General features: G+C 35.3%; 1 protein-coding gene across 6 annotated transcripts in view; it reads right to left on the bottom strand.

Moving 5' to 3' along the window:
* The window catches only part of LOC105068527 (ubiquitin carboxyl-terminal hydrolase 3), a 207,438-nt gene that overhangs the window by 156,284 nt on the left and 38,904 nt on the right, over positions 1-12,250 (bottom strand). For all 6 annotated transcript variants that reach the window (XM_074366390.1, XM_074366388.1, XM_074366389.1 and 3 more), the window contains exon 8: positions 281-364. In XM_074366390.1, the coding sequence (XP_074222491.1) occupies positions 281-364 (84 nt within the window). The remainder of the gene's footprint in view (positions 1-280; positions 365-12,250) is intronic.

Raw genomic sequence — 12,250 nt, 5'->3', positions numbered from 1 at the left:
CTTGCAAATAAACTGGGGAGCTGACAGGTTGGTGGGGTGATAACTGAGAAAACGGGCTCTGGAGCCCTCGGATACGGATACAAATGTTAAATGGCACGAACGCTGAGCTATGATCAGGAACCATGAGCATTTTCAGACACCCATATCTGAGGTTTGAGTCGTTCACATTTCAACCACACTAAAAACATGATGAAGTACAGAATCACAAATGAAAATCCTGCTCAGAAATTCTACAAGACCCCTCAATCCCATTCCTTCTTTCCCAAGGTCTGTTACTTACTTTTCCAAGTTCTGTAAGCGTTCTCTGACTTTCTGCACCAGTCCCAGCTTGGTGTCATTGACCACAAAATCATCACAGCGATAACTGCAAGGAAAATATTAATCAATGCGTGTACAGAGCTTGCGGAAACCACAGTAATGGAATCACTGAAAGGCCTGGCTGCTGTCAAGACGATCACATGGCTCTGCAGGCAGTTACTGTCGCTGGTGAGTTGAAAGAGGACCTGGAATCCACAATGGAATGTTTTTTAAGAGCCTTTTTAAAAAGCCACATAGGCAATGAAAACTAACTTCTTTTCACATTTTTATTCAAAGGCTCTCCAATTCCTCTTTCAAAAATGAAATAAGCTGCTACGTGTGTTATATTCTTTTTAGTGGTGTGTAACACACGGAAAATGAAACACAAAACTCCAATCCTATTCCTGGAGCATGAAGCCTGAAGCTTTAACATCACGTGATCCTTCCCAACTCAAATTAATGGGGAGTTTGCGGGGAGGAGAGGTTTAAGTGAAAAGCAGGGTAAAGACAATTAACCTGTGGGGATAGCTGGATAAAAAACAAAAAGCTATACGTTTTATACATAATTTAATTTAAATAAATTGAATTCAGATGGCTGAGAAGAATGCATCTTTTCATTCTGAAGTGTTAGAAGACAAAAGTGTAAAAGAGTGGCTACATCTTTCAGGAAACTGACAACCGCTTTGAAGAAAGACATTTAAAGTATTCTTTAAGACTGATATTGTGTGTGTATGTGTGTGCATGTCTGTGCAAGACAATAAGCAAATAATATAAGGAATCACACATAATAGCTTCAACTTGTACATCAGCATTCATTTTTTTTCCTGAAATAAGGCCAATCTTAACAAACAACTTACAAGCTAGTACCAATACATTCTTTTAAACTGCAGCTTTGAACAAAACTACTTACTATAACTACCAAAGAATAATGACACTAACACTGCCATTCTGAGCAAACAAAACTTTGAATGCATAGCAATTAGTAAAAGTTAAGTCATCTCTAGCAGAATCCAAAAAACATTTCTTACATACCTGAAACCAGTCTATTAAAACATTGAAAAGAGGATGAGAGAAAGGAATTTAAAAAAAATTATGCACCAAAGTATGGCTTCCATCTTTTATTCACAGGAGTCAAACTGTGAATGCTTTCAAAAACTTTAACTAAAATATATATGTAATTATTTAATACTCCCTTCCCCCATTAATTAACTACCTACACTGACAATCAAGAACCCCTGACGTGCTCTCCCAGTGCCTGTGCTCGAACCCTAACATTTCCACGTGTAGCAAAAGCTGCCTCTTATATCCTAGACCCTTTCTCTATGGTCAAATACCAGCAATGGCAGGAGAATAATCCCTTATCAGTTTTATGACAAATACACAGAGAAATTAAATTACTGAAAAGGTTTAATTCCCTGCTTCCTCTCGGCATAAACATGAAGGGGGTAAGGTCTGCTCTGTAAACCTGGGCTTAAGGCACTTGGTTCTTCCCAGAACCCCAGGCGTCACTGACGAATGAAACTGCTCTGTTACTCTAACTCCTGCTCACGTGTTTATGTTATGTTTGCATAAATAGATGCATGTATTTCAGCTAAAACTGTGCTCAGCGTTCAAAATAAAAACACCACCAAATGCTAATGTTCATCTGGGAAAGGAAGTTTAAGAGCAAACACAGATCACCTCTCATGTATTTACATGCTGCTGGAGTAGCTGATTGGAACGTGAACTCCTTAACCTCCACCAAAAAATGGCTGCTTTAAGAAATGAATTGTTTCACATGATATGAAATAACTAATTCTTTTTTTATTAAAGTAGTTCTTTTTGGTGTGACACGGACTCAGGCTTCAACATTTGTTAAAGTAACATTTTCATACATTGAAATACAGATTTATTTACGGCTTAATCCATTCTGAACTAACCTGGCTTAACCGGGTCTAGCTGTCCCCGCTCTTAATGGTCACCATTCAAGTAAGTTGCTCTGGGATCCAGAGCTGTGCTAACGTGGCTGATGCAACTGAGAAGCTGAATTTAAACATTTTAATTGACACAGAATTTTACTTAACAACTGAAGCAGTATACAATACTTCTCCATTAAATATAACTTTATGGTTTTGGTAATACTATATTTCACTTTTATGATTATACAGTGTAAGATGTACTGCAGTGCACATGGTGGGTGCACGTGTCATTTCTAGGACCGCACCTAAGCGCATCACCAGTCTAGTTTGTGTCAACAGAAAGACTCAATTAAAGTTATTTTTCTATGCAATAATGCAGCACCATAATGTATTTATTTGCATATCTTATGCAGACAGCATGAGTTACAGGGACACCTATGTAAACTGTAATTGGTAGTTAAATTAAAATACTTATTTGGGGTGGGGGGTGGGTATAGCTCAGTGGTAGAGTGCCTGCTTCATATGTACATGGTTCTGGGTTCAATCCCCAGTGCCTGCATTAAAAATAAATAAATTAACACTTATTTTAATTATGATATAATTAAATTATCCTTCCGGCTTAAAAATTCAGAATGAAAAATTTTTTCACTTCCAAATGAAGGCACACTAATGAGGCAGAATCAAGTCGAGAAGGTGTATCACAAATTTTACGAAGAATGGCAATTATAACTTACTACAGCAGGGCAAAATTACCAAGCTGTGTAAAAAAAATTACAAGATAATAAAGCAGACAACATTAAGAGTCATCTTCAGCAAGTGCATAATAATTTAATGAGAAGTTAGCTCTCTACAGTCAAAATATAATCAATGTAATGTTTCACAATCAATGAAATCAGAATGAAATGTATAATAAAAAAAATTTCTTAGTGATTTTAAGGATTTGCACTTGTAATTCTGGCCAGCTATAAAACAGCTTGAATTCTTAAGAAAGAAAATCATTTTCAGATGGCAAGATGGAACAATAAATTATTTTAGCTAAAGGAATTATGTTTAAAATTTTGAGGTAAAGATTAAAAAGGCTATTTTATAAAAAGTGAAAGATCTTCAATTGATCCACCAAGCAACTGTCAGTGAATAAAAGACCTTTCTAGTAAGATCAATCAATTCAACATCTGAAATTTTTAAGTACTTTTATTTTTAGCTTCAGATGACTTTTACAAGACAAGAAATGGTGGCCAATTAATACTTCAGGGACACTTTGTCTCAAATGACTTCCAAATTGAAATGTCTTTGTTAGCAACCTTAAAAACAATCAATCTCATGCTGTAAGTATTTCTTAATCTTTTACATCCATCACTTTCAGCTAGATTAAAAAAAATTTAAGACAGACATATGGGATCAAAAACCCAGATTTACTGGAATTATTTCCCTTATTTGCTCTAGTGAGTGTTAACATACTGAAAATACGTGTGCTCTGAAGCAGACTATCATGGATGCAGTTATGGAAATTGTAAAATACATCTGTACAAATGCTATGAATCATCACCAGTTTATGGAGCTGTTAAAAGAAACAGAAGATGATGAATTTAATGACGATGTGTTCTCCGCCAGTGTTCACTGGAAGTCATGGAAGAATTTAACAAAGGTTCACTGTACTGTTAACTCTAATTCAAGATTTTCTTGAAACAAAAGGCGCACTTGCCAGTATTCAGCAGAGAGAAAACATCACAGCGGGGTTTACATCTTCTCACCTGGATCACAACGCACACGCCTGAGCTCAGTTTACAAATCCCAGGAGAGAGCAAGCTTGTTTTTGACCTAGACAGACAGGTATTAGAACTTTTGTTAAAATTTATACTATTCATAATACAAATCAATAATGATTCTTACACACTTCAGCATGAACAAAGATGCACAAGATTTTAATGATAAAGCATTAAGTTGGCTGCAGAATCTACAAAAAAAAATGAAGAATGCTTTGTGATACGGATAATTTAGAGGTGATTTTCAGTTTACATAATCGCCCTCTGAATTCAATAATACTGAGTTGTTACAAGAGTTAGTGGATTTACTCAACTTACATACAGTTTTGAAACTGATATGCTCTTGCTTCAGAGTCAAATCAATTATTCTAAAAAGATGAGTCAGTCTTGTCAATACAGATGCAAATACTAAAGAAAATGGGGTTTTCTGGTACTTTACTCATTAATTGGAAAAATCTTAATAGTGTTTGTAATCTACATTTTTAACTGCAATTTTAATGACTAAATACAGATCAAGCATTTCGGATGGAAAGTTAGCATCTGAATGGAGACATTCTGTATGTATAAAATACACGTTGGATTTTGAAGGTTTCATGAAAAAAGATGCAAACTATCTCTAATAATTCTATATAAATTACCATGTTGACATAATACTTTGGATAACTGGGTTAAATAAAATACACAATTAAAATTAATTAACCTCTTTCTTTTTGCTTTTTTAATGTGGCTACTTGAAAATTATAAATTATATACGGGATAAATTATTTCTGTTGGACAGCACTGCTAGTCTAAAGAATATCTAAGATGCTACCTGCCCAACATCATAAAGAGGTAACAACTATAACTTTATTGAATTATAAGAAATCAACTTTAACTGGACTTAACTGGACACTGGCTTAACACATTTTAAGTTTTCACAATTATCCCTATTTGTCAAGAGTCAATTTTAGGTCTTCTTACAGTCACTCGGAAGGACATTTCCTGCTAAGATTATAAACTGCACACTGCCTGAATCTACTGCGCTCTGTGTTAGCTGATGATGAAAGGAAAGCACCTGCTTCTATGGGTCAAAACTTCGAGGAGCGCCTGGCACGTGGTAGAGGATGGATTACATGTGAGCTTCCTTCCATGGCAGAACCAAGAGCTGCCTCACAGCCCTCTCTCCTCTAGCTGCCCCCATCCCCCTGTTTTGATTTCTTCCTCCCTGACCCAGAGGTCAAAAGAAAATAAGTTACAAAAGTAGGAAATGAATAAGAATTTAAATGCTGTCTGTTGCCTTAGTCTTTAGCTGAGACATTGATTCAAGTAAACAAACTCTAAAAAGTCTCTTCCTGGTTTACCATTGTGTTGAAGCTACTCAGTCAGAATCAGGCTTTCCTCCAACACCTGAAAACAATGTAGCCACTCTTCTTAGTTGGCCCTTCAGAAAGGTCACACCAGAATAAGAAGTATAAAAAAAGATCGTAACTTGCAGGTTGTGTTTCAAAAGCTTCTAGATTTGGCCTCTGAAATGTGGAATGCTTTTTGCCATATTGAAAGATATACGGTTGTAATGTATGGTTATATGTTGTAAAGTGAAAATACACCTGGTTCCCAAAATGTAACTGAAATAATATAAAAAGTGCCACCCTTTTTCTTCTTTCCACTGAGAAACTGGAGCAGACGTCCAGGTTTTGGTGCCCCTTCATATAAACAGGACTTCATGTGTCTATCAAACCAAAGTCAGGAACTACCTATATCATCTGACCAATGTTTTGGCTATTAAATTAACACTTAGGCAAGTTTTAATTTAATGATTTTAGGTGATCCTTCCAGAAAAGATGAGCTCTACTTCTAACAGACCACTTGTCACATAAGGAAAACATTTTCTTCTGTATTTAGTAAGAAGAGAGAACTGCGTAAGAAAATTTAGGCAAACAACACTAAAGACAAAAAAACACTTAGAAATCACATTAGGCAACATATTAGAGACGTTAGATGAGGACATCAGATATAAAAAGGCAGGAGAAGGACCGGCACTTCCTCTATGCCCAACACCTTGAGACAAACTACACCATCATCTTAGCTACGTGCAACTTAGCCTCAAACCAAACTCCTTGAGCCAAATATGATCCTAAAGTAATTTTACATTACTTTAAGCCAAAGGTTAACAAACTAGTTAAATGTAGAGTATTACATACTGTTAAGGGCAGAAGATGCACAATTAATTTGACTACCTTGTGCTGAAGGAGTATCTACCAGGTAGCAGGTAAGTTTTCATAAGAAACACATGTTATTTATACTATTATATAATTAGGCTAAAAATTGATTAAAAAAACCACAGCTTAAGTTATTTTAAATTCTGCTTACTCTAATAAACAGCAAAAATGTCCGATTTTTTAATACATTGATTCTTTATGTGTACATTTGTAATTTTGATTTTTTTCTAACTTCTCACATCTAATCATACCTAATCCTTTCTATGTTTCTTTATATAATCTCCCCCAAACTCATCTTTTTTCTCCTCAATCTCAACTAACATTCTGTTCTATACCTTGGTTACCTCCTTTGGGGTGATATCCCCCCAACCCCCAAATACAGTGACTTTCAAATCCACAGATACCTGTATCTGAATTAAGCTACAGTACTTGATGGTCTGCGCAATGTCGACCTCACCTAAATTTTCTTCTCTCTCACCTTTCCTCCCTAAATCTTCCCTTTCCCTTCAGCATTACCTGCTTCATGTTTAGATTTATGCTTTCGTCCCATACACCACCAACTTCCTACCCTCCTCAGTATTTTCCAAGTAGCACCACTTAGTTGTTTTAATAGTAAAAAATATTCCCTACGTGGCCACCCCCATCTGTACTCTCTTCCCTCTTTCCCCAAAAATTAAAACATGCAGCACGGCTCAGTCACTTGCTTGTCCTACAATTTAATGTAGGTTTACTTCCTTTTAAAAACCCTAATTTTAGAAGCACTTGCTTCCTTCCTATTTTTGCCCTGCACCTCATGCCCCCTCTAATTATAAAAGACAAAACACCAATGGCTCCTAATCAAATTATTGTCAATGGCTCGTAATCAAGTTAAAAAATAAGCCACAAAACTGAGAATCCACTACACCCAATATACGTTTGTATTAATTGTATTAATTACATACGCAAGTAAATCTAAAATACACGTATAGTTAAAAAAGAAAACTTCTGGAAGATTCACCTAGAGATGAAATAAACTATTTTAAAATTTCTTGCTATTCCACATATCTTTAGAGTATTATTCAACTAATATCTCAAAGTACAATATACACATAGGGTGATATTTGACATAAATGACAGTGGATGTAATTTCCTACTTCCTATGATCTCTTGAACTTTTTGTCCCGTTAATCAGATCTGCTTGGTCTGTGTTTTTATTAGAGAGCCAGTATCTTTACTTTGCGGTACATCTGATGAGCTCACAGTAACGTCTGTCAGCTCGCCTCTGCCTTGTTCACCAGTATTTGCATTACTACTGTTAGTGTTACCTTGGAGGATTTTTCTTGTGCAAATCTTTAAAAATATGTATCCATTTGATGAGGGTTGATTTGGTAATATCAAGTAAATCCACATTAACTAGGCAGACAGAAACCGTAACACACTGGCCACGGCCAGACGTCAGCAAGGGTGAGGACAACACGTGAAGCTCCGAGCCGGGACCCTCCGCGTTTGGTTCACGCCACGTAACCGTCTCACCCACCGACCACTGGCAGCAGGCAGAGTAAATATTTGGAAACCCTTTTTTTCTTTTCTTTAGATAAAAGGATTTAATAGAAGTTCTGATATTTTCTTCCCATACCCCCAAGTACATTATTTTAGAGACCATTGCTCTAAAAACCAGGCCCCTAACACATAGCATGTTCTCAATGAATATTTACTGGATAAAAACAATATACACTATTCTGATTTTAAGAATTGTTCACATTATGTTCGAGGACCTTGTCTCAAATAAAGGTTTTGAAGGTAAAAATCTGGGGGAAGAGAAAGGAACTGCTTATAATGCCAAGTTTTCTTCATAAAGGATCTGTATCTTTGCTTTGTGTCTTTCTTTATTATATTTATTTCTAGATATAGTTTACAGTTTTTGTCATTACTGTGAATGTTTCTTTGGTCATTTCCATTTTTAATGACTGCTAATGAAGAGAAAACTATTAGTTTTTGCATATTTATCATGCACTATTTCAAAATTTCTTATTAATTCTACTTGTACTGAAGTCCTCATATGTTTTCTGGGTATTCTATAATTTGAAAGCAGAAATAATTTTTCTTCTTTTCCAATATTTATAGCAATTATTTATTTATTCTTCATCTTATTTCAATCGTTAGAACTGCCAAAGCAATGTTTAAAAATAGTGACAGTGATATAAATGATGACAGAAACATTTGTCTTGTTTCTGATGTAACAGAAAGGGCTTTAATATTTCACCAACTAGTATGTGATAGCTGCTTTCTTTTTGGGGGGTACTATCATATTTTAATAGTTTCCTTTTTTTTCAATGTTACCAGTTTCTTAAAAATGAGAAATTGTTTATTTATAAATGTACTTTTGCTTCTAATGGTACAATAATCTGAGTTTTCCTTTGAAAATGAATATATGAATAAATATGAATATGCAAACTTATGAAGTTAATTCAGTAATTATATAATTTGTCTTTTTAACACATCTTACTGGATTAGATTTGCTTTAAGTTAAACTTACAACTATTTTAATTAGCAAAATTGACTTCTTTTTGGAGTTTCTATCAGATTTTTCTTAAGGTTTGGAAAGTTTTACAGTAGTAATATACTTAATGTTAAATGTTAAGTTTGATGCCACACTCTCTGATACAGTAGCTACCAATCAAGTGGCAATTTAAACATAATAATTAAAATAAAATAAAATAAAAACATTCAATTCCTCAGTCCCACTAGCCACTCTCTTTTACAGCAAGGTGACTCAGGTATATATATTTATATGAACATTCTCTTCCCAGATTCTTTTCTGTTAGAGGTTATCACAAGATACTGAATATAGTTTCCTGTGCTATACAGTAAATCCTTGTTGTTTATCTATTTTGTATACAGTAGTGTGTATCTGTTAATTCCATACTCCTAATTTATCCCCCCTTTCCCCCTTTGGTAACTTGTAAGTTTGTTTTCTGTATTTGTGAGTCTCTTTCTATTTTGTAAATAAGTTCATTTGTATTATTTTTTTAGATTCCAGATATAAATGATACCATATAATATTTGCCTTTCTCTGACTTACCTCACTTAGTATGATAATCTCTAGGTCCATCTATGTTGCTGCAAATGGCATGTTTCATTCTTTTTATGGCTGAGTAGTATTCCACTGTACCTACATCTACACCACATCTTCTTTATCCAATCATGTGTTGGTAAGAAACTTAGATTGCTTCCATGTCTTGGCTGTTGTAAATGCCCACTAGCGACTTTTAATTGCTCAATGGCTACCAAATTGTATGGCACAGATGTCATGCCCAAAATAGAACTATCTCTCTCTCTTTCTCAGCTTTAAAATTCTGAAGGTTTTTCCATGCCTGTTCTTAGTGCTACTGAAGCTACCCAAGTCATAAGGCTCCACATCAGATTCTTGAAGAACTAAGAAAATATTCTGAGACCAAACCAGTTTTGACTCATTTGCAACAAGAAGTAATCACTGTACAAATTAACCTGATATTTTAAGCAACAGTAAGGAAACAAGTCCTTTAATCTGCTGGCTATGAAGCCATCTTTATACACTAAGTCCTGTGTAATATTAGTACAAAAAAAAATCCTTCATGTAAAAAGTAACCCTCAAGAAATGACAAGGGCAAATAAATCATTACATTTTAAATTCTTTTTCATTTCCCTGTTTAATAGATAATATCATCATAATAGGATATCTAGAGGAAACTCTGACCTCTAGTTTTACTATAAATGACAAGATACAGATACAGAAAAAAAAAGCTGATGTTCTAATGACTTCACCTATTTCAAACCAATAAAAGTAAAAACTAAAGAACTCTTTTAGAATATAAGCTTATTTTTAAATTCTTTTATTCAATTCTAATGTATTGCCATCAAATCAGCCTCAAATCAGCCAATTCTGGAAAATGAGAATACCTGCAGAGAAAATCCATTTCCTTTGTTAAAAGCAGACAAGCACCAGCTTATTAAGAAAGAGACTTTTGTTTTCAGACTATGCACTAAAAGGTTTCTTTTTACTAAAATTGCAAAATACTGTTTTTAAATTTAAAAAATTCTTCTTCTTATCTAATCTTTACAACATTGAAATTTTGTGTCCAAAAGTTTACAAGGCTAGTCAATAAAAGATCTTCCTATTTTTAATCACAACTGCCTCTGAAAATGATTCACTATCAATTTAAGCCCACAAACAAAAGCTTTATTTTTATTAATTTTAATTAAAATGGCTATTATAGGTGTTTAAAATCTGAACTAGAAGTCCATTTTCTAGACAAATCAATTGACTCACATTTCATATTTCTCCGTTTGAAGGAGTGCTTTAAAACATTACCCTGCCAAGATGGAAAAATTCTGGTTATTTAGTTTTAATATCCCTTTCATACTTTTGAATCCTCAGAAATTCATGTATTATAAGTTGACAAGGCTATGTCAGGTGTCAAAAATTATTTGTTCAGTATTTTAAAAATATATTAACTCTAAATATCTGTCTGCGTAAGAAATCAAAGCCCCTAACTTTTAGTCTTTCTTTTTGATCCACTACTGTACACCACATACAGTTCCATTTGTGTTGACCAGGGGAGGGGAGTTGGGGTGAGAGGAAAGGAAATATTACTGAATACACAATAAACCGAACACTTGCCCTTGTGTGAAAATCTTAAGATTTTCATTTTTAATGAAATCTTCATTTGATTCTCAAAGCAGTGGGTCTGTGCCAAATCAGAATTATTCCCTTTGGTGTTGTTTTCCCTCTTCTGAAATAGTGACCTATTTTATGCTGTTCTGCTTGGTTGATAACGTGCCTCTTCTGGATGCCCTCCTTACATCAGAAGTGAAGCGAGCTGCTCTGCAAGGGTGTCCCTCTTGGGAGGTATACGGAATAGCTCACACGTGCTATGATTTTAGATCTTCAGGAAAAATGTTCTGCAGCCCTTCAGTCCTCCAAGAGGATCAAGAGGGCACAGTAATACAGATTTGGTATAACCTTCCCCACTTTTGGAAGATAGTTAACAAAATTCAATCTTTCAAACATCTACGCCCTGCTCTGCACCAGACACTGAGTACTGTAGTTGATACAAAGATGTGACATATGGCTCCTGCAGGCCCCAGGGACATTTGCAAATAACTAACGTGCAGCAGGAAATTGCAAGTATCTCAGGAACTCTGAGTTTAGGAGAGATCGCATCCAGCTACAATTGGAGCTGGGGCGGGGGCGGGGGGTGGTGCAGTGTGGACAGCTCAGTGATAACTTCATAAAGGATCTGCACAGACAGATGCACAGGGCCTCTTGGAAAAGGGAAGATAAGGACAGAAAAACTGTCAGCCTCAGAGCATGTTTTAACTTCCACAGAGCACTTGGAAAAGGAGCTTCAACATTAGCTATAGTCAAAGTCTTTTGACTACAAATAATAATTAACAATCAAATAGGTTCAACCTAATATACCGACATTTCACCTCTGAAGCAAACCATTCAGTCTAACCACAAGAAATGTATGCACAAGGAAAATTTACAAACTAAAGTGAAAATACTTAAGTACACTGGGAAGTAACAGACACACACCCCATGCAGAAGAAAGCCTTTTTTGTTTGTCTCTTCATCATAGTGAGGTGTGGGAAATGTGAATTTCAACTGCAGCCTCATGGGTCTACCGCTCTCACAGGTTCCTTGTAGGCTGTCAGTATCACGCTACAGGAGCAAAATTCCCTGGCATTTTGATCTAAAACCACAAATGGGATGGTTCTGTGACCAGCTGCCGCTCCCTGCACTTCAGAAGCTCTGGGTGTCCACACACTCACGGCTCTGTACAGCTTTACACAAAAGACTGGCAACTGGCCAAGAAGCCCCTGCCATGGTGTCTATTCCCCAAGGTTCAAGATCTGCCATTTAATTCCAATTCGGCCGTGAAACGACTTGTACTTTAGCACGCTACTCCAACATAAAACAAATTAAATTAAATTAAATATAAAACAAATTAAATTCCAATTCTAGTTAATAAAGGTATTCCTCCAAAATGCAATATACAAAGACATTAAAGTAGATTATCTTTAAAGAGACCTATGAACAGAATTCCACTCCATTAAGAAGATTCTAAGGTAA

This window comes from Camelus bactrianus, chromosome 6 (genome assembly GCF_048773025.1).
Source record: "Camelus bactrianus isolate YW-2024 breed Bactrian camel chromosome 6, ASM4877302v1, whole genome shotgun sequence".
Taxonomy (NCBI): domain Eukaryota; kingdom Metazoa; phylum Chordata; class Mammalia; order Artiodactyla; family Camelidae; genus Camelus; species Camelus bactrianus.
The sequence above is the reverse complement of the archived record's forward strand: the minus strand, read 5'-3'. Positions and strand labels throughout refer to the sequence as shown.